The sequence below is a fragment of the Cricetulus griseus genome (assembly GCF_003668045.3).
Source record: "Cricetulus griseus strain 17A/GY chromosome 1 unlocalized genomic scaffold, alternate assembly CriGri-PICRH-1.0 chr1_0, whole genome shotgun sequence".
NCBI lineage: Eukaryota > Metazoa > Chordata > Mammalia > Rodentia > Cricetidae > Cricetulus > Cricetulus griseus.
The window spans coordinates 24,048,720-24,071,128 of record NW_023276806.1 but is presented as its reverse complement, the minus strand read 5'-3'; the positions used below and the strand labels follow the sequence as shown (position 1 = coordinate 24,071,128).

Below are 22,409 nucleotides of genomic sequence, written 5' to 3'. Positions count from 1 at the left end.
GAAAGAAAAAAAAGAAAGAAAAGAAAAAGAAACAAACCCACTCAGGCAATGTTTGGTTTGCACTTCAACGTAAAAGGGTTGAATTTTCTTAAAATTTTCTCTTAATAAAAGAGCTAAGACAATTTCTTTTTCCTGTTTGTAATTTAAAGGGAAGAAAAATAACCTGTTTCTAATTAAGAATGAACCCGGAACATACTCACACAGTTACTAAGCTGGGTCCTAAAAGTTATGTGACTTCTACAACCGGCAATTATGATACCTAATAAGATTAAGAAGACAGAAAAACTGGCATCACCAGGGAAACAGAATAAAGCAGAAAATAAACCAACATGAAGAGCAAACAATATTCAAAAAAAAAAAAAAAAAAGTCAAAGTAGCTCCTTCTGGTGCTGGGTTTGAACTCTAGAGCTCACAGAGGGAGCACTGAGTTACACTCCCAATCCTAACCAGCCATTGTAAAAACATCAACTGTACATGGAAAAACACGGATCCCAGTAAGGAATATACATCAGTGTGAGTGAGAGTGTGTACATGTGTGTACAGAGGGACAGGACGCTTTATATCCCAGGCTGGCCTTGTTTCCAAATGCTGAGATCACAGGATTGTGATGCCAGCTTAATGTGGTGGTGAAGATTTAACCAGAGCTTTGTGATACTGGGCATCTACAAACTGAGCTACACCCACAGCCCAAGGAAGGATATTCTAAGCAACTACGACAGGACCTCTCTCAGAGGAGGCCCCAGCTGAAGGCCCTTGACAACCTTCTGGTCCTCCCCACAGACCGCATCATGATCCACTTCCTGCCTGCCCACTGACCTCATGCTCCAGTGCCAGGATTTGCTTTGGGCAACACGGTTGGGGCGCATCTGGCTCAGAACTACAACCTGCTAAACCTGGCCAAAAAATCTGAAGAGATTAAGACGGTCTTGGCAGTAAAAAAGAGCCTCAGGTTCTGATACCCACCCCAGCACTTAATTCTAGACTCACTGATTCCCTCTTGCGAGGCCTGCCTCCTTCATAGACACATCCCAAAGCTTTTGTGTGCCCTTTAGCCTCAGACCCTGTGTGCTGCTCAGGAACGATGCGGGCCAGAGAGGTCACACCACACATTCCCGGCAGCCTTTCCTCTGTCCAGCTACTTGGGAGGCTCTAAGACTGGGATTACGGTGCTAGACCAGCAAACACAGTCTTCTTCCCTTCGTACCTGCTCACCTGTCCTTTGGGACGTCTACCACCTGTTGTCCAGAGAAAAATTAATGATAGGTGATCAGATACAAGCAACAGTGATTTCACTGTCAGCCATCTGTTATCGAATCTTGTTGTCAGGGTAATTAAAATTAGTACTTCCAACCCAGTTTCTGGTGAATTATCCACTTTTTTTTATATTGTTATCAAGGAGCTCCATGACTGATAATTTAACCAATAAACCATTTGCTATTATTAAAAAGAAAAAAAAAAGCAACTAGGTCACCTTTTTCCCTTTCAAATTTACAAAAGATTATATATAATGCCATAAAAACTTGATTGTTGTTTTCTTTATAAATTTTAAAATGTATCATTTAGAGTTAAAGCACAAACAATTATTTCTATTTCTCAAACACAGAAAACAGTTTTGCTGGGCGTGGTAGGCCATGACTAGAGGCCAGAACTGCCATGAATGTGAAAGCAGCTTGGGTCATGAGGTCCAGGTCAGTCTAAGCTACAGTGACCACACCAACGAGGAAGAAAGAGGGCTTGAGAGCCAGTTTGGGAGCAGCTCAGAGCACTGGCTCTTCCTCAGAGCATCTGAATTTAATTCCCAGCACACTTATGATGATTCACAAGTGTTTGTAATTCCGGTTTCAGATGACTCAATGCCCTCTTCTGTCCTCCAGGCACACACATGGATGTGGTTTACAGACATGTAGGCAAAACATCTACATTTTACATTTATATGTAAACAAAAAAAATTTTTGAAGTGAGGACAAGAAAAGGAAGGAGGGAGAGGGAAAGACAAAAGATTGAAGTGTGGGGTATAACAGGTTCCTATTATGTAATCCTAGAACTCAGTCTACTCTCAAGCTGCCAACCGTGTCTCAATCTCTCTAGTGATGGGGGAAAGCTATTAATACCATTGAATAGTTTTTATTATCACTCAAAGCCTAATATTAACTATCTCAAGATCAAAGGGCCAATAAACTTAATAAACTTTTAAAGTTTTCCCCATTCATTATGAGTACAACAGTATCCTAGTACCTAGAAGTTGCAGAGCCTATTGCAAGTACTCAATAAATATGAGATGACTTGAGGAAACTAATTTTGAAACAGCTATATGGCAGGTAATGTTCTACATAGAGGCTAAGTTCATTCTTTTTTTTGTTTTGTTTTGTTTTTTCGAGACAGGATTTCTCTGTGTAGCTTTGGTGCCTATCCTGACACTCGCTCTGGAGACCAGGCTGGCCTCGAACTCACAGCAATCCCCCTGCCTCTGCCTCCGAGTGCTGGGATTAAAGGCATGCGCCACCAACACCCAGCAAGTTCATTCTTAATTACACTGGCTTTTTAATAATAGTTGGGCTAACTAGCAGAAAAGAAAACTTACATCTAAAAATATCTATATAAATTACAATTTAAAATATATATATACATATATATATATATTTCCCCAAGAGATTCTAAAGATGTAGAGTTCTCAAAAGATTCTTAAAATCAAATTCTTGTCTTTCAGAAGTTATGTTAATAAAAACAACTGTCATTAGTTGTTACTCATGCCCTCCTATTGAGAAAACTCATCATGGTCCCACTTTTTAAAAATTGAGGCATAATTTAGAGTAAAACAAACATACTAAGCACTCAGTTCCATCTTGTGGCAAATAACTGTACATGTGCAGCTACCAGTAAATTTTTCTGTAAATATCTGTTTAACTGAGAAAGTCTTTTCCTGAATCTGTCTAGAATATCCCTCCACTAATGAGTTGTGTAATCAAATACTCTTTTACTCAACATAAAGTTGTTGAGATTGGCTTGACGGTGGTGGCTCATGTCTTTAATCCCAGTACTCGGGAGGCAGAGAAGGGTGGTTCTCTGTGAGTTTGAGGCCAGCCTGGTCTACAGAGCGAGTGCCAGGATTGCACAGTAAAACCCTGTCTTAAAAAACAAAACAAAAAACCAACTAACCAACAAACAAAACAGTTGCTGAGATTCAGCTAGTGGATCAAAAACTCATTACTTTTTATTGCCAACCAGTGCACTACTTTATGAATATCACAATTCACTCTCTTGTTGGCAAATATTTGGCTTGCTTCCAGTTTGGAAGAAAGTTATAAACAAAGGTGACAATACATAAACAAGACCTTATGTGGATATGTTCAATCTTATTCTGCTTCTAAATTACAGGTTCAAAACTTGTCCCTTGGACAAATAATAGGAATGAACTTAATCCAGGCTGGTATGCTTGTGTTACTCTGAAAAACACATTTTGTTTTGTTTTTTCAAGCCAGTGTTTCTCTGTGTACCCTGGGCTACCCTAGAACTCTCTGTGTGTAGACCAGGCTGACCCTGAAATCAGAGATCCACCTGCCTCTGCTCACCACACCCCACCCTACCCCCCAATTAATCCTTTAATTGAGCCTTTAATCCCACTCACTCACTCACACCACCACCTCCTCACTTATTTGTTGGTTTTTAAGCATTTTGGTTAAGTTTAGAAGACGTGAACTAATTCATGTGGGCAAGAATATCATGTCTAACTTATGAATCTAGAAATAAACTGTTTTCTGACTTTTGAATGGGAACATTTTTTCTTCCTTCAGTTTTAGTTTTAAAGCTTACAAGATGATAGAAAAAGCTTTTTAAGGTCAATATAGTATGCTTCCAAAGAGCAGAATTACACTAACTTACCTTTAAGGCCTTATTTTTGAGAATTTAACAGAAAGAAAGATGGTTTTTGACAGATTAAAATTGTCGGTACTTAAATCCTGTGTGGCAATTTAGAATTTCTGTGTGTTTTCTAAAAATGCAGATTCATCATGAGAGAACTGTGTCGTGGAGAGCCAACTAAATCTAAGTAGGGAAAGAAATAATTCCAACTACAACCTTTCTAAGTTTCACAGAAGAAAATGATACTTTTGGTCTCCTAAACATGTAAATGAACTTCTTAAAAGCTGTCTTCTAAGTTTTTATTTCAATGAAAATCTATATTATAGATCCTACAAGTAGCTCACTCAAGAAAATGAAATGTCATTAGCTATTACAATCTACTTTGAAAAGGGGAGACTGAGTGAAAAGTTGTTTGAAGGTTTTTACCGACACTCCAGAACAGACTCTATCACTGTTATTGTCATATTCAAAACAGGATGCTTTCATGAAGCTGTTATTACAAGTAAGGAAATGCTTAGCAAGTTACCAATACAGATTATGATAACTAGACATGTAGACACTAATATTGGGGCTACACTTAACCAGGCCTGAAAACAAAACACACTGGAATTGTCATTATTTTTGAGAAACGGTCCTAACATATTCTTTTTTTAATTTTTTGGTTTTTCAAGACAGGGTTTCTGTGGCTTTCGAGGCTGTCCTGGAACTAGCTCTTGTAGACCAGGCTGGTCTCGAACTCACAGAGATCTGCCTGCCTCTGCCTCCCGGAGTGCTGGGACTAAAGGCGTGCACCACCATAGCCTGGCCAACACTATATATTTTAAGCTGAAAGTCATTACACACTATTAATTTAGGCGGGGAAAAGTCATGGTTGAAGTTCCTTAATGTCTTTAATAAAAACTAAATATTTATTGACAGGAGAGACCCATAAGAAATCATGCTTATAGTCTTCTAGCTACTAAACTCGGTGTCATAACTATGTTTCAAGCACATTTCAAAAAAATTGAGCCAGGCGTTGGTGGCGCACGCCTTTAATCCCAGCATTAGGGAGGCAGAGGCAGGTGCATCTCTGTGAGTTCTAGGCCAGCCTGGTCTACAGAGCAAGTACCAAGATAGGTTCCAAAGCTACACAGAGAAACCCTGTCTCAAAAAAACAAACAAAAAATAAATAAATAAATAAATAAACCTAGTATGTCATAACCAACACATATAATGCAAGTCGCTCTACACTGGGGTGATAGAAAACTTTCATTTTTGACTGTGAAAAACCTAATTAATGGGGCTGGAAAGATGGCTCAGCGGTTAAAAGCACTTCCAAAGGTCCTGAGTTCAATTCCCAGCAACCACATGGTGGCTCACAACTTTCAGTAATGAGATTTGCTGAACACTGTACACATAATAAATAAATCTTTAAAAAAACTAATAAAAAAACTAATGTGTATTATTAGAATAAACTGGCAAAGCAGAACAATGCCACAAAATGACTACGTAGCTTTGGCTTTGGCTTTGCATTGCCAACTTAGTGAATACTTTTAAGGGTATATAATTCAAAGGGGAAAACCAACTGTCTAAGTATACTTAACATTAGACTACAACTAATTTTTAAAATAAAGAATTCTAAATTTCAAGCTACAAAGGATGTGATGGCAAAGTACAAGATTAGTCATTGTTACAACTGCAGGAGGATTACATTTTAAAATAGTGTTTAAGTAAAGAAATGACAAACGAGGAAGAGTCGATTCTTTACATGCTACATTTAAAAAAAATAAAGTCTCTTAAAACAAGCAGTCTGGATGTTTATAAAGAACTGGAGATTTTGGGCTGTTTTTCTTCTTTTGTTATTTTTATGTTACTTTGGGTATCTACATGTTTTAGTGTTGATTAGTCAGCTACCATGCTTTCTAATCGACTTCATATACTCTACTGGGTCTCTTAACGTCTAAGTGTTAAAAACTCCACCTATTCGTCAGCAGAGCAGCTGCCACTGACAATAAAAATCTGTTTATCCATCTAAATCTATGACAAGTTTTTTTTTTTTTTTTCTATTGTCACCCCTCATCCCTGAGAGGGACTAGCATCAAATGCCTACCTGTTGGCGGGAAGTACACCCGTCTCTAAATATGCCTCACCAATTTGGTATTTATTCCATCTTCTGATTCTCGGACTCAAGTTTATTTTTCTTCATCAGTCTTCCAACTGCTGTATTTTAAGTCAGCCATCTCTAGAAGGCTGCGGGATAATAAAGCCTCAGAAATGTCTTAATTCATGTTTGCACTCCCAGATACTCGGGAGCTCCCGATGTTGTCTGTCACCCTCCTCCTCGGCCTGGAGACCCGTGCAGAAAGACCTGCTTCACACTGCAACGCTCCAAACCCAACACAACCTTTCGGGTACCGAAAGCATCTGCGGGCTTTGGGTCAAGGCTCGAGTGCGCTGAGTCGGGGGCCCTTTCCACACAGGTGGGGCCCGAATCCGCTACACTGCAAGTTCGGAAAGCACCCCAGCCTCGGACTGCTTTTTGGCTCCCTTTTCTCCACCTCAACCTGCTGCAGGGACTGCAGTTACGGAGGTGACCTCAGGCCTCCCCGCACCGCGGGGAACCGGTCACTTGTGATTTCGCGCGCGAGAGAAAGCGTCACCGCACACGTTTTGCGTGGCGCCTGTTGCCAGGGACAGGGAGCGCTTCGCCACACGCACGCGGCCGTGAGCACGTGAGCGACGCCCGCCGCTCCCAACGCGGCGCCGGCCGGCGGGGTCGCCTCGGAAAGGCTGCCCCTCCCGGCGCCGCACAGGCGCACACGGGGCGCGGGTCACGTGCCGAGGCCGCCCGCCCGCCCCGCCCGCGCCCTCCGCGCCCCCTCCCCCCACGGGCGGCGCGCGCGGGACGGCCAGGAGCGGCGCGGGAGGGTTACCTGTGAGGCGGGCGAAGCCCGTGATGCTCTCGGGGACCGGGAGCTGCTTGAGGTAGGCGGGCAGCTGCACCTTCACGATGCGGGCCACGCTGTCCAGAACCATCCTGCCGCCCGCGTCCGCTGCCCGCCGCCCGCTGCCCGCCTGGCTGCTGCGCTTGCGTGAGAGCGGAAGCGGCCGGCGGGCTGGCGGGCTCGGGCGGGAGGATGGCCAGCCAGGCCGCGATTGGCGCGCTCGAATGACGTGCGCGCTGCGGAGCCGAGCCCAGCGGAGCGGAGCGGTGCGGCCCGGGCCTGCCACGCACCGCGCCGGGCAGAGCAGAGCCGGGCAGAGGGACGGCGCCGGCTCACCGGAAGCCGCCTTTGCAGAGTGAGTTGCTCCGGTTCCTCGGCTTTGCTCAGCCAGAGCACCCCAACCCTGCGGGTGCACACGCCCCGCTTCACCTGCCTTGTACGCCGGCTTTGGAAGGAACTCTCCGCGACTTTAGTCTGTCCAGCTCAAGGAGCCTACGGCTTCCCCCACCCCACCCCACCCCACCCCTACGGAACAAGTTACCGTAGTTCGTGGTTAGATTTCATTTCTCAGTTCCCTCTGAGAGTGAGTTGACAAAACGTTTCGGGGAAGTGTTTTGTTTTGTTTTGTTTAAAGGCAAAAATGAGAGTTTGCCTTTTGTTTTGTTTCTGAGACCGTCGTGAAACCCAGGCTGACTTCAAGGTCAGTAAACTGATTAAGTAGAGCTTCTGACTCTCCTATCTTCATCTTCCAAATGCTGGGATTATCACGTCTCTCTTGTGGAGTTTCTTTGTTACAAGGGATTGCTTGCTTCTTCTAAAATGTAAAAATATATATATATATTTATGAAGTTTTACTTATTTTGGCTGAAGTCAGAATAGCCAAAGTAATGCACTTGTGGGGTTAAGGACTCCTTTAGACCAAGAAGCCTGCTGTTGGTAAGCTAGTTAGATCAGCAGGCTTGAAGGTCACTGAAGATGGACCTCATTCAGTCTTCCCCTTACAATACTAGGAACTGGAACCGCAACTCTGGTTACTGATCACAAAAAAAAAGGGGGGGATCTAAACCACATCTCTTGCCTTGGTGAAAACATGACGTTCCAAACTGACCCAAAGATCCAAAGATCTTAAGTTTGCTATCTGATGCTGAGGAGGAGGGCTTTCTCCTAAGAACTAAGACATAACCATCGTTCCCCTCCCTTAAAGGTTTATCCAAATGGGCCTGTCAGGAAAATAACCCCTCGGAAAATTGTCTGTTCAAGAAACTTAAATAGTACAAAGCCTGTTTAAAAAAAAAAAAAAAAAAAGTCACAGCACCGTAGTTTCTTTAGCTATTGCCCGCTGTCACCTCTTGAAAGTGTTCACCTCTGCAGTGTTCCCTGTGATCCCTTTCACTCTTTGTGAGCACCTTACTTTGCCATTCAATAAAATCTGCCTTCTCCACTATCTTTGGCTTGTCTAAATTTTTTCAACAGATCACAAGAATTAGGGAGCTGAGGAGAAACTGGAGCAAGTACCTGGTAAAAGTACCAGAACTTGAGAGTTTATAACAAAAAGTATTTGGTATGCCACTGTAACATCAAGTTGTAATCAATGTTTTATTGGTATTTTAAAGTTGAAAATAGGAAACTGTCCTTTGAACTGTTTAATCTTTCACTAAAACACTAAAAAGTAGCAGGTAATAAAAACCTTGAAAAAACTTACTTCCTATCTTTTTTAACCAGATTGTCCAAATATAATGGAAATTGCAGATATTTGTATATAGATAATGTGTTCATGATTTATGGTATAGCAATATAAATGATACACAAAGTGATCATATAAATAAAGGTCAATGTTTATCTTAGGATTTCCATTCCTTTTGGTAATTTGGTTTTTCTTTTTTTCTTTTTTGTCTGAAGGAAAAAAAAACCTGAATTTGTTTGTTTTAAAGGATGAAACTTAAGCATTCTTGCCCTCTGGGTTATATTTAACTTCTGCTGACCAGGTGTGCCATCCCTGTGGAAATGATTGAGGTAGTGGGCTAAGCTGGAAGTAAAGTAAGTTGAAGAAGAACATTTGAAAAAGAACATTGGATGTTTATTTTTTCATTTTGACAAGGGCAAAGTGTGCTTTGTTGAATGACATTCTTAAGACCTCTACAGTTTTTTTCATTTAGGATAAAAAGTAGGTACCACTCTTACAAGTTATTCAAGTGCTAGATTACAATTCAGTCTACCCAGTGTCCTTGTCAACATATAGGACATGTCTAATACCCAAGAGAGATTCTTTGTGTTCTTTATAAGCACACTTACAATACTACCGCTGCAATTGTTTTGCTCTGTATGTTTTGAACTTCATATAAAAGGAATTACACTTTTTTGTTTGGGGTGTGTGTGTGTGTGTGTGTGTGTGTGTGTGAGAGAGAGAGAGAGAGAGACGTTCCCTTAGCAGTATTTGTACATACTGATTTGATATTTTTTGATTGAAGCTATATATGGCTAAAACTTTTTTGCCTTGAAATCTAGAAAAATATTGATCATATATTAGCTACTTCTATTGCATGGCAAGCTGTAGGGGAAGCTGTAGCCACGCCTTCTTAGGGGCTGGCTACAGGTGTGCCTGACCAGGCTTGTGAGGGCGTGGTCAGAGTGACGTAGTGAGACTGCGTTTTCGGTTTTCGGTTTCTTTTTGCTCCTTGCTGTACAGACTGCTACCACCGGCTGGCTGGTTGGCTCAGTAAGTAAGGCTTTTCCCTATTAAATACCCTTATATTTCTACCTGACTCCGTATTGGTAATTTCCCACAATAGCAAGCACTACACTAAAAGGTAGTCCTGGGCCTGGAAAGATGGCTCAGCAGTTAAGAGCACTTGCTGCTCTTGAAGAGGACCCAGGCTCAGTTCTTAGCAGCCACATGATAGCTTATAGTTATCCATCACTTCAGTCACAGGTGATCTGAGATCCTCTTCTTACCTCTTCAAGTACCAGGAATGTGCACAATACAAAGAAATATATGCAGGCAAAACACTCATACACTTAAATATTTTTAAAAAATTGTAAAGATACTACCAGCTATAATATCCTTACTTGGGATTTCTTCTTAGATTCCTTTCAGAATTTATCGTGTTACACTTTTCTTTTTAAATGTTTCAGTGTGTGGGTGTTTTGCCTGAATGTGTGTCTGTGTACCACACGCATGCCTGATAACTATGAAAACCAGAAGATGCCTTGGGACTGGAGTCACAGACTGTTGTGAACCATCATGTGGGTCCTGGGAATTAAACCCAGGTCGTCTGTAGAGCAGCTAGTGCTCCTAACCACTGAGCACCTGTCCAGCCCCTTTTATTTCTTTTCTCTAAATGGTCAGAGATAGTCCAATATAACCTTGCATACACACCATTATACCTGGTACATTCTTTTTGGTTTTCATTTCAACAATCCTGATTTCCTGGGTGTGGTGTCTATTTCTTGGTTGTCAACTGGACTATATCTGAAATTAACTAAAACCCTGCTGGGTACACCTGTGATGGATTTTTCTCTTCAATAATTTGAAATGGGAGGGCCCAACTTTAATCCAGATCTTTTGAGGTGGGAAGATCCATCTTTCATGTGGGCCACACCTGCTGGCAGCCTATATAAAGGACAAGGAAGAAGGAAGCTTGCTCCCTTGGCCTGCTTGCACTCAGGTTCACTATCACTCTCTCTCTCTACCCCCCTCCCTCCCTCCTTCCCTCTCTCTCTCAAGTCCATTCCTTCACTGGCATTAGAGCCTCCTTTGGGATTCTGGTATATACAGAAGCCCAGCTGAGACATTCATCTTTGTGGATTGAACAACCACTGGATTCTTGAACCTTCCAATGGTAGACAGCCATTGTTAGGTTTGCTTGACCACAGCGTGTCAGCCATTTTGAGAAATCCGCTATAGACAGACTGATAGATGATATAGAGAGATATAAATATATTTAGATAGATGAGAGGTATGCAGGCAGACAGATAGATGATAGACTCATTCATAAGTCTGTTCCTCTAGAGAACACTAATACATTGGGTATTCATAAGATAACACCTGAAACTATTCTTTCTAAAGAGAAGTGACATACTTATCTGACTACCTTATGACAGTATTCAACCAATTCTGGTTTTATTGGCACTAAAATGTCATCTTTAAAAAACATCAAACTGCCAGGCAGTGGTGGCACACGACTTTAGTCCCAGCACTCAAGAGGCAGAGGCAGGTGGATCTCTGTGAGTCCGAGACCAGCCTGGTCTACAAGAGCTAATTCCAGGACAGCTTCCAAAGCCACAGAGAAACCCTATTTCTAACCCCCCTTCCCAGCCAAAAAAAAAAAAAAAAAAAAAAACCAAAAACCAAAAAAAAACAAAAACACCAAACTATCTGAGACAGAGTCTTACATAGCCCAAGCCAACTTCAAAATCATACTATCTTGGCCTCCCAAGTGCTAAGATTATATGCACATACTAGCTTTCCTTTTGATTTTTACATGATATATGGCTGCCTGAGCATTGTAATCCATAATATATAAACACTTGGTATGTCTACTGAACACTTATTTAAGATTTTGATAAGTATCAAATGCTTACAGGATGGAATCCCTATGCAGATACCAGGAAATATTTGTATCTAGAATCTCTCCACCCCCTATATTGTTAGACCCCCTGAAAACTCAGGTATCCAGGGTCCCAGGCCATGATCGCGGTCACCCAATCACCAGGCAGATTCGAGAGCTTGCTGCAAACTGCATGAGGCTTTATTGTAATTTAACAAGCTAACCCCATGTTAGCTTGGGTCTTTTGTCCACCCACCATGGCGGTTGGCTACAGAAGACAGTTTTAACCGGCTGCCGAGAGATCTTGTAGGGCAGCATAAGGGGAGTGTCTAGGGGTACACACAGGCTCACGATTGGTGTGCCTCCAGGCTTGGAGGGCTTGCCCTGTGTTGATTGGTCAACTGGTTGTTATGGCCCATAGGCCCTCCCAGGGTGGTTGCTATGCTCTGCATCATTGCTGTGCGCTTGTCCATAAAGTACACCCAGGGTCATAAAGCATAGCGCCACCAGCTAACTTCTGATTGGTTCCTTGTCACGAGGCAGGCACCTAACCTCTAGTGACTAAGACAAGGTCTTAGGGAGCATGTATTACTGTCATGGCTGCCGAAATGGGGAGCTGGTCCCTTCATTATGAATTTATTTTAAACTTTTAGTGCAAACATGGCATACATACATAAAAAGACACAAATCGCTCTGTACCAATGGCATAAAGAAGGTAATTATATAACCATTACATACACAACTCATTTAATTATTATATTTATATATATTTATATTTATATTACTCATTTAATTATTACTTGTCTATTCCCGAGTGTCATTGTATTCTGAATTTTAAAACAAAATATTGTACTTGCTAATACTTAACCTTTATGTAAACTAAATTATAGGTAGTATATTTTGTGTTTGGCTTTACTTAACATTGTGTGATTTATCCCTGATGTTACCTGTAGAGTTGTACATTTGTTTCACTGTTACATATTATTCTATTAGTATAACACAATTTATCTATTTTGTTGTTAATGGGTATTGGCTACATTTCCAATACTTGGTTGAAGGGATGCTGTTAGGAATATTCTTGTACATATTTTTTAGTGTGCTCCTATATGCATTTTGTTGGTGGTTCTCTTAGACATAATTCACTGATAGAATTTCTAGATTCTTGCGACTTTGGAGGTCACTATGAAAGCAGGTCAAATATGAAAGGGAGGAATGCTTCACAGGAATCATGGCTTCAATGAATGAGACAGATACTATGTATTGGCCAACTCTGGGCTCGGTGTGTTGGGTATACATGTTCCTGTGAATCTGTGCATGCATGCTTGTGTGTGTGTGATGCAGAGGTTAGAGGTCAAGTGTGGGTATATTCCCTGATCCCTCTTCATTTTATCTTTGAGACAGAGTCTCTCACTGAACCTGGGGCTTGTGGGTTTGGATAGGCTGGCTGGACAATGAGCTTTAGAGATCTCTCACTCTCTCAGCACTGGGGTTAAAAAAACACATACCATGGCAGGCTTTTTACATGGGTCTTTGTACTTGGGTGGCAGACATTTTATCAGCTGAACCATTTCTCCAGCCCCAAGTTTGGGCTTCTTACATGAAAACAAATGGCAGAGAAAGGGAGCACTCTCCTGGTAGGAGTAAAGGACCCCAATTGATGGAAGGAATTTGGATTGCTGCTGTTCAATGGAATAAATAGTATTTGGAACATAGGATTTTTTCATTAAGATTCCCCAATGTATCCTCTGACCGTGGCCTACTACTAGTCTACTAATATATAGGGAGGGAGGCAGTAATCTCCTAAGGGCCTCAACTAAGACTCATATCTTACAGCAGTATATGTTTCAGTCACTCTACCTTAGTAAAGAATTGTATTTAACTTAGTTGTTTGGCAGAGTGAGAGAATACTAGCATGTACAATAAACAGAAGCAGCTATGCCTGAGAATCTAGACGGTATGATCAGTTGAAAAGTGGAATATAGAAAACAAATTATTTTGCTATTTTTCTTCTCTGCCATGTGTGAAGCTAGACTAAGGCCATTAGCACACTAAGCCCACCAGAATTTAGTTGGGACAAATTCTGATCTATATTTATATCACTTGGGTTCTTAGACTACATGTATTAACTGAAAGCTTGAAGTTGATGAACTCTGAATTTCACATACACACCCCTTCCTATTTAGTCCTGTGAACCTATGGCAAGCTCTACTTTGTTTTCTAGTTGCTTGTGGAAGAGCCAAATGGCTTTCTGGGAAAAGCCCCATTCTGATTCTTCCTTTATTTGTATTATTTGAAAGAACTCTGGCAGTCTTCACTAATTTGGTAGCTTCCTAATGACTTTAAAACAGGTATGCCTGTTTTATTTTGATTTAGCTTTTCTTGTTGTTTGCAATAAAAGTATGAGCAAAACTTAGTTCTTCACGATCAGAAATAGAACCTAAAGAATCCCGTCTGTCTTTTCCTCTGTCTCTGTCTCTGACACACCATCACTCTAGATAGCTCAGATTGGCCTCAAACTGCAATACTCCTGCTCCTGCCTCTGGAGTGCTGGAAGTACTGGCATTGCACACCATGCTGGCCTCTGATTATTTTCCATACAATAACACAACAGTGAAAACTTCATTGTGCAACTTTGTAACGAAAGTCATGCTTTATATGGTAGTGATATGCAAAAGCAGACATGAGAAGGAAGAGTAGAAACAGAAACCTAAGAAGGGTCTACATTAATAGATCAAGTATGAGCTGATGAGAGTCACCGTGGAGAATGTAAAGAATGCCTGTCAAGAGTCGCAGGACCGATAATTACGCTGATCCTGTCACCTCTGGTAAGTCATTTAGCTTGTCTGATGCTGCTTCCTTATTTACAACCAGTCACCTCATAGATCCCAAAGTATTTGGATGAAATATTAATCACTTCTGTCTAACTTATGGAATTGTCACTAGTGATGAAAATACATTATAAAATTTAAAATGCAGTATGTACTAGAAATTGATGAGGGAAAAAAATGTTAAAGACAGATTAATATATTGAGTCTCAGTGACTAAAAAAAGATATTCACCTTAAGCAGGTCAGTCAGGATAAGAAATGATTTTTGAAAACCAAGACTCAGGTTAAAGAATAAACATTGGTTTAATTTTAGTTGTAGAAATGTCCAGCAGGCAGTTAGTTAATAACACATTAGTATATCCTTAGGTATTTTCAATGTTTGATTATTTAATCTTCACAAGTTCTTAAGATGTTACCTCCAAGAGGATCTATATTTTCTTACTGAAAAACAACAAAAATTGAGCCGGGTGGTGGCGCATACATTTAGTTACAGCACTTGGGAGGCAGAGGCAGCCTGTCTACAAAGTGAGTTCCAGGACAGCCAGGGCTACACAGAGAAACCCTGTCTCAAAAACTTCACACACACTTTACTAAGGTCTGTCTGTTTTGTAAAACTGACTGAACATTTGCTAGGAAAAGATCATGAAGGTGAGAAGGGGATGTGTTGGGTGGTGGTCCAAGGGGAACTTGCATTGTATACATATGAGTTGTTGAAAAAAAATGTTCTAGGCTCTTCCCTAGCTGCTCTTCTTCATGTCTATCATGTTAGTTGTCACCACTAGTAGCTTAGGGTGCTTATATCTCAGTAGTTTAGGTATGGTTCACATGGATGACTTCTCTTCCTTTGCCATTGTGTGAGGCTCTCCAGAGGTACTCAGTGATAGCGTAGGCTTGAGATCCCAAGATGGCTTCATTCACCTGTCTGGTATGTTGGAAGAGTAGGCTCTCTAGCATGGCGACACTCCCCTGGCCTTCCTGGCTCTTTAATGTCTGGTCATGAACACGGAGAGCATCATTTTTACTATATCTACTGGTCATACTCACTACAAAGTCTATCTTAACTCAAGGGGAAAAATACACCCCCCATGAGAAACGGAAAAAAAAATTTTTCTTTCCATTTGAGGGGAAGGGCTTCAAAGTATCACTGTTTCAACTTGTGTAATTAGTTTAATGGCTTCTATGCATGGAGGATCTCCCAAAAGCCAGATAGACACTGCTTATCTGCATGTTACTTGCCTTATTCCCTAGAATCACAACACATGAAGTGTGGGTTCTCTATGCCAAACGTTTGAATATGTCCTCCAAAATTCTTGTTAAAACATCCCTGATGCAGCAGTCTGAAAGATAGGGTCTAATAAGGTGATTAGGCCATGAGGTCTTTGCCTTCCACAATGGATTAATAGCATCCAGCGAGTGGGCTGGTTCTCAAAAAAGCCCATTTGTACTCCTCTGGCCTTGTCTCCTGGTCTTACATGTGCTTGCTGGTCTTTCCACCATGTTAAGATAAATAAGGAAGGTTTTTTTCACCAAATGTGTCCCATTGATCTTGAATTTCATGAACTGAGTAAAGTTTATAATTTCAAGATATGCATGATGTCTTTTAAATATCTATGCCTTTCATTTAGACACAAAATGTAAGATAGTTTCTGTTCCTCTTTAAAAACTTGTTTCTCTTGATGTTTCTAAAAACTACAATGGACAAGCAACCTTAACTAATAATAGCTCTATTTTTACACTAAGTCTTGTGGTTATGTCTAAGCTGCCATAGCATCTCATTGACTGGTCAGTGGTAACTGGGTAGCAACACTTCATCCACTAAAAAGCAGGCTTGGGGGTTCGGACAGTCTCTCTCTGTGTATCTTTTGCCTCTTGCCATGCTAGTTTGAGACAGGACCTCTTGGAGTCCAGGCTAACTTCAAACTATGTACCAAAGCTGGCTTTGAATTGCTGCTCCTCTTTCCTGTGCCTCCCAAGTGCTGGGGTCACAGTTGTGTGTTACCAGGCCTAGCTCTGCCCTTTCCATTTTATTCTAATTTCGCTTAAGTGAATAGAATTTTAATTTTACAGAATTTTGGTTATACAGAGATACTTTATTTGCTTATTTTGCTTTCACACCCAGCAAAGTTTATGAAAAACATCCTTTCTAGTTCTACCTTAAATAAAAATCTTATGCTTTGGGGCTGACGAGATGGCTCAACAGTTGAGAGTACTGACTGTTCTTCCATAGGACCAGGGTTCAATTCCCAACACCCATATGGCAGCTTACAACTGTCTGTAACTCTAGTTGTAGGGAATCTGATACCTTTACCTCATTGCACATAAAATAAAGGTTAAATAATTTTAAAAAATCTTATGCTTTTACTTGAGTTCCTAGAAATGAGTTAGCATTTCCTCTTATTTAGTAGTAATACTTGAGTTGTTCAACCTTAGGAAACCTTAAATTGAGAAGCAAAAGTCAATAGTGGGGACTTTTAATCTGTAGCAAATAGTTTTATAAAGTTGAATTCTCCAGTAATTGAAGCTTTTATTGTTCCTTAGAGACAGTAGATCGGTGGAGTTTGTAGGACTCTGTCATCATAGGTAAATCTGAAAACTATACTATGTGAAAAAAGCCAGAAAAGAGGGTATACTGTGTACCTCAAATAAAATTCTAGAAAATTCAAAGTACAGCTAACTAAATGACTCAGCAGGTAAAGTGACTGCCACCAAGTAAGTCTGAGAACCTAAAGTCCATGTCCAGGGTCTAGCATGGTAAAGAGAACTGACTCCCCAAAATTGTCCTCTGACCATGGCACACATGCCCACACAGACACAAAATAAGTATTTTAAGACATGAAAAATTTTTAAAAAGGAAATGCAAACTAATCTACAAAAAAAAGTCAGTGGTTTCCTTTGAAAAGGGAGATGAGAAATAATTTACACACACACACACACACACACACACACACACACACACACACACACACACACACACCGAACACACAGTACCTTGTGTTAATGCTCACTTTATTTGGTGGTACTTTCCATGATATATAAAAATGTCAGTTACTAAGTTCTATGCTTTAAGCATATGATGATTTGTACATGTCAGTTATGTTTCCATAAAGCTGTTTAAAATATAATAATCTAGCTGTGGCATATCTGGGGAAAGACAATTCCTTTATTATGAATTATGTACTTTTTAAAAAAAATTTCCCCTTACTAGGACCTATCGAAGTTTCATTTCTGTTGCTTTAATAAATACCTTGACAAAAAGCAACTTAAAGAAGAAAGTATTTGGCGTACAAATCCAGGTTATATTTAATATTGTAAACCTAAGGGTTAAAAGAAAGTATTCCTGCCTGGCAGTGGTGGCGCACGCCCTTAATTCCAGCAATTGGGAGGTAGAGGCAGGCGGATCTACAAAGTGAGTTCTGGAAGAGCCAGGGCTACACAGAGAAACAGGGATAATACAAGACAGGACGGGACTCCTAAGAAAGACATACCTGAAAGCATGGATGTGGGCTTCTCAACTCTTCACACTCTGCCATATCCTCCACATGACTGTCATAGATATTTTTTGTGTGTGAATGAAAGTCAATCAAGCCTTTTTAAGTTAAAAAAAATTATTCCATCCCATCTACTCAAATTTAGACCCACATTTCAATCCAGCCTCCAAGATGCATGGATACTCATGCATGCAAGGACACACTCACAAAGTACTTCTTGTTTCCCAATCTACTAGTTTGTCTTGAGACTTCCAAGGTTGTTTCTATTGCCCGTGAACTTTCCTTTTTCCGGCTCTGCCTCACTTTTTCACCTATACTGCTCTGGTTAGAAAACAAATTACTCTGTCAACAGATCTGTATTATGTTGACATTTGGTCTAAGCTAGGCAGGACGATGCACCCCTGAAATCTGAGCACCCCAGAAGCCGAGGCAGAAGAATCAAAACTTTTAGGTCAGCCTGGTTATATGAGTTTGAGGTCAGTTTTGAATTATAAGTGAATTCATGTGGGGTTTTTCCTGTAATGTGTATGGGCCTTTTCCCTACGTGTATGTCTGTGTATTATATGCATTCTGGTGTCTGTGGTGGCCAGAACATGGCTTTTGGTCTCCTGGGTTACATCTGGAGTTATAGATGGCTGTGAGCCACAATGTGGGTGCTGGGAATAGAACCCAGACCCTCTGGAAGAGAGGCCAGTGCTCTTAAGTGCTGAACCATCTCTCCGGCCCTTGGGCTTGTTTTTAAAAACTGTACTTGTAAATGTTTGTTGAAAGGCAGAATGCCTTTGAAACATAGGAACAATATAACAGTGACTTTATTTCAAGCTAACAAGCACAAAAACCCTAATTAAGTTTTGTGAAACTAAGCGACTCTACTAGTGTTAAGACTAAATTTGGTGGTCTACGGGAAGAGCCCTGTCATGCTTCAGCAAAGAGGAATGCATTAATTAGGGTTTTCCAAAGAAGCATTGGAATTGGCTCTGATGCTATTATGGAGGCCACGAAGTCCTGAAATATGCTACTTTTATATAATGAGGAACAAGTAAAGTGACTGGTATGATTCAGTCCAAGTCTGATGACCAGAAAACTAGTATTGATGTCCACCTGGGGCTGGAGAAGATGGATTTAAGAAGCAAGAAGCAAATTTCCCTTCCTCTGCAATTTCATTTTATTTAAAATCTCAATAGATTAAAAAAATTCTTGTTTGCATTGAGGGCAATAATCTCTTCCAAGAACACCCCATGGATACACCAGGAAGAATGTTTTACCAACTATCTGGGAATCCCCCTACCAGTCAAGCTGATGCATAACATTTCAAAGTTAGTCATCACAAATATTTTTCATATAGCTGGGATGCTTTCCCTTCTCCAGAAGAGATTTTGGAATGATGTTTCCTTTTCTTCTAACTTAAATACTATAACGGGAAATTAATATTTAAAATACTGACAAAGTGTTAGTACATATTACATAACATGATAGAGTAAGGTAACTGCTTAATATTTGTGTTTGTAAATATATAAAAAGTATATATGTACACACACATGAATTCGTAAAAATGTCATGCCAAGCAAGAAAAAAGCTTTCCTGCTTGCTTTTAGATTACAGGGATTACTTCAAGAATAGTTTAAGTTGGTCTGTAACACTTTTCTTCCCACGTTTCTTCGTACCTCATTTAGCCTGGCCTAGAACTCGGCAGCAGCCCAGCTGACCTTAACTCAATCACCTGTGTGCCACCAGATGCAGCACTGTTTAGTGCAATTCTGTTCCACAGATATGACACCAAATCAACTGCTAAGTATCTGTTGCTTGTTTTTGACCATCATGACTAATAGCTACTATAAACATTTGTGTATTTGTTCTCTGTAGAAAAAAAACACACTAATTCTTTTTTATCTCAAAGATTTGTGCATGGCCCATTAAAGCGCAAACCCTACCAATTTAAGGTCAAAATGATGTTTTCAATATGAAAGCACAGGTCTTGTTTTGAAACAGTGTCATTATGTAACCCAGGTTGGCCTCCAACCAGAGCTCTCTTTCCTGTAGCTCCTCAGTGCTGAGATAACAGGGCTGTGATGCCATGGCCAGCCAAAATACAATTTCCTCAAACAGTATTAATTTAACTTTGTAAGAATGATACTGTAAACCAGAGAGCACAAAATTAATTGGATTTTTATGCAAGCAATATATTTGTTTCACTTGGGTTCCAAATCATGTATTTGCAGAATATGCCAATAAGCTTTGAATATAAATCTTATAGTTTATTGTGTATATGATATGTACTGCCTGAGGGCACTTTTTAGACAGGATCACGTCATATATGCTGGCCTCAAACTTCAAAACAATTTATGTGTATGAGTGTTTTGCCTCGATGTATTTATGTTATGTGCAAGCTTGGTGCCCATGGAGGCTAAAAGGCATCAGATCCACTGGAACTGGAGTTACGGACGGCTGTGGGTCACAATGAAACAAGAGCTCTTAACTTCTGAGGCATCTCTCCAGCCTCTGGCTTTCCACTCTTCATGTAACTGAGGATGACCTTGAACTCCTGATCCTTCTGCCTCTACCTCCCAAGGCTGAGATCATAGGCCTTCAATACCATGCCCAGCTAAAACATTGAATTGTATTCTTTACTAATCACTAATGACAATTTTTGTATTTCTTTAACTAATGATGTAGGGATAAATACCATAGTGTTAGCCAAACCTACTTTTTAGTCAGTGTGTGTGACTTTGTATCACATTACAATTCTAATAAAGATTGGCACTACCATTCTCCTTTATTATTATTTCAAAATTTGGGTCTTTATTAAGCTGTTAGATCCTACTGTGTTTACTTCTTTTGAGTTAAAAGTCTTATGTATTCCAGTCAGACCTTGAGCTTGAAACAAGGTGAGGATAAACTCCACCACACCCACCCCGGTGACAACCCCAAGTGCTGGGTTACAGGAATGCTGCTATCATCCAGTTTATAGGTGCTAGGGAATTGAACCTAGGGCTTCATGCATGCTAGACATACACTGAGCAATATCCCCAGTCCTGATCTTGCTTTATCTATAAAACTTACTCAAACCATGTTTGCTTTCTCTTAAAACTGACAACTGTACTTCAAATGTTTTATAGTATGTGCATATAAATATGTATTTGTATGTGAAACCTTATTTTGAGAAGTGTCAACAGCTTTACTGAACTGCCCTCATATTTCTAGAAACAAGAGCTCTGACCTCAAGTGAGTCCCAGTATGCTGTGCTTCGTTACACAGCGGTAAAGGTTCAGTGTACTTTTATGTTAGATTAGGGCAACAGGAACTGGTTTCTCTGAAACTTCTTCATTGTCCTCCCTGTATGTTGAGAGTTCGTATTGGTAGTTTCTAGTGTTTCCCACTAATCACTTCACCCTGGCTTCTGAAACTACAAATGGGAAAAGAAGTCAAATTAGATTCAGATGTCAATTTAAAACACAAATATAGTTAAATACCTGCATTCAAATTCCACTTCTGCCACTTAATAGGTCTGTGTCCTTGGTGTAACAGCAATCTGTGCCCTAGTTTCTTTGTAAGAAAGTGCTTATTTGTAAAAATAAGAACAGTGCCCGGTACTCAACAGTCATACATACACTCTCTATATATTACTTCAGTATATTTCACAGTCAGTCATGTATTAGTCCAGTTAAATGACTGCGTGTGGCTGATAACATAGCAAGGAGGAGCAGCAGTGTGTGTAGGGAGTAAGAAAAACAAAGTATGATGTGTGTCTATGTGACACTGTCACAGGGAAACCCAGCATTTGCATGCTGTCATAAAAGCCCCTGTACAGCCTGCAGTGGCCTCCCACATTATGACACTGACGACAGCGACTCTGACAGAGGGCAGGCATCAGTCATCTAGATTGGTGGTGAAGAAACAAACCTGGAAGACGTGGAACCCGACCCCTATCATAAATAGATAAAAAAAAAAACAGTAAGCAAAAGCCGCCATCTGGGTTTCTCCCTCCACCCCATGCCTAATGTTTGCTTCTACTTTAAAGGGTGAGCCTGAAGAGAGAACAATGGGTTGTTTTCAGGGAGGAGGAAGTGTCAGAGGTGGCCAGGAGAGCATCATGTGCTCAGGGTTTTACTAAGTCAGAAATGCTCAAATTATTCCTATCACTTGGGAGCTTGTTGTAAATGTATAATCTCGGGCTCCTAGTCAGGCCTAATAAATCAAAATCAGCATTTTAAACTAAACTACAGGTGATTCCTATGGACACCAGTTGAAGCAGCTGTATCCCACCGATTGCTCTAGTGACATTTTTAATGTATAAGCAGCTATATGTGTATATATATATACACACACATATTACACACCCTCATTCTTAGAATATATATTAGATCCTTCATCAATTTTTATCATTTAATTAGGGACTACTGTCTGGAACAAGTTTTCAAAATTCAAGCTATTTCCATGTAGTCCTGCAGAATTTCACTTCAAGTGGGGTTATTCATGGGTGCCAGAAAACCCTAAAGCAGGTCCATCCTTTCTGCCTTTAAACGCCTTTTGAAAACTAAAGGCTTAGTTCTTTTTTTTTAACCAAAGAATACACTAGATGACAAACGGCCCTCTACACCTTAACCACGGCGGCCCAAAATCAGGGCAGTGGTACACTTGAGAGATCTCACCCCTGAATGTAATCCAGACTGATTCCCTAATGTTTTACCACTTTGGGGCTCAAAAACTGCAGCAGCACCGGGAGAAAGAAGATCCTCAGGCATTCCTTCCTCTGGCTGTTCCCCAC

At 40.6% G+C, this 22,409-nt stretch overlaps 1 protein-coding gene and 1 long non-coding RNA gene across 3 annotated transcripts in view; one reads left to right on the top strand and one right to left on the bottom strand.

Annotated features, from left to right (window-relative positions):
* Positions 1–6,994, bottom strand: part of Cisd2 (CDGSH iron sulfur domain 2) — a 29,426-nt gene extending 22,432 nt beyond the window's left edge. The window contains exon 1 of one of the 2 annotated variants that reach the window (XM_027395760.2): positions 6,771–6,994. In XM_027395760.2, coding sequence (XP_027251561.1) covers positions 6,771–6,873 — 103 coding nt within the window. In that variant the 5' untranslated portion in view covers positions 6,874–6,994. The remainder of the gene's footprint in view (positions 1–6,770) is intronic. The other variant, XM_027395759.2, reaches the window with a different exon arrangement.
* Positions 6,995–11,903: 4,909 nt separating this feature from the next.
* LOC113831576 lies at positions 11,904–20,410 on the top strand. The gene is made up of 2 exons (XR_003481291.2): positions 11,904–14,154; positions 19,318–20,410. It is a non-coding gene; the product is annotated as an uncharacterized LOC113831576 (long non-coding RNA).
* The last annotated feature ends 1,999 nt before the right edge of the window (positions 20,411–22,409 follow it).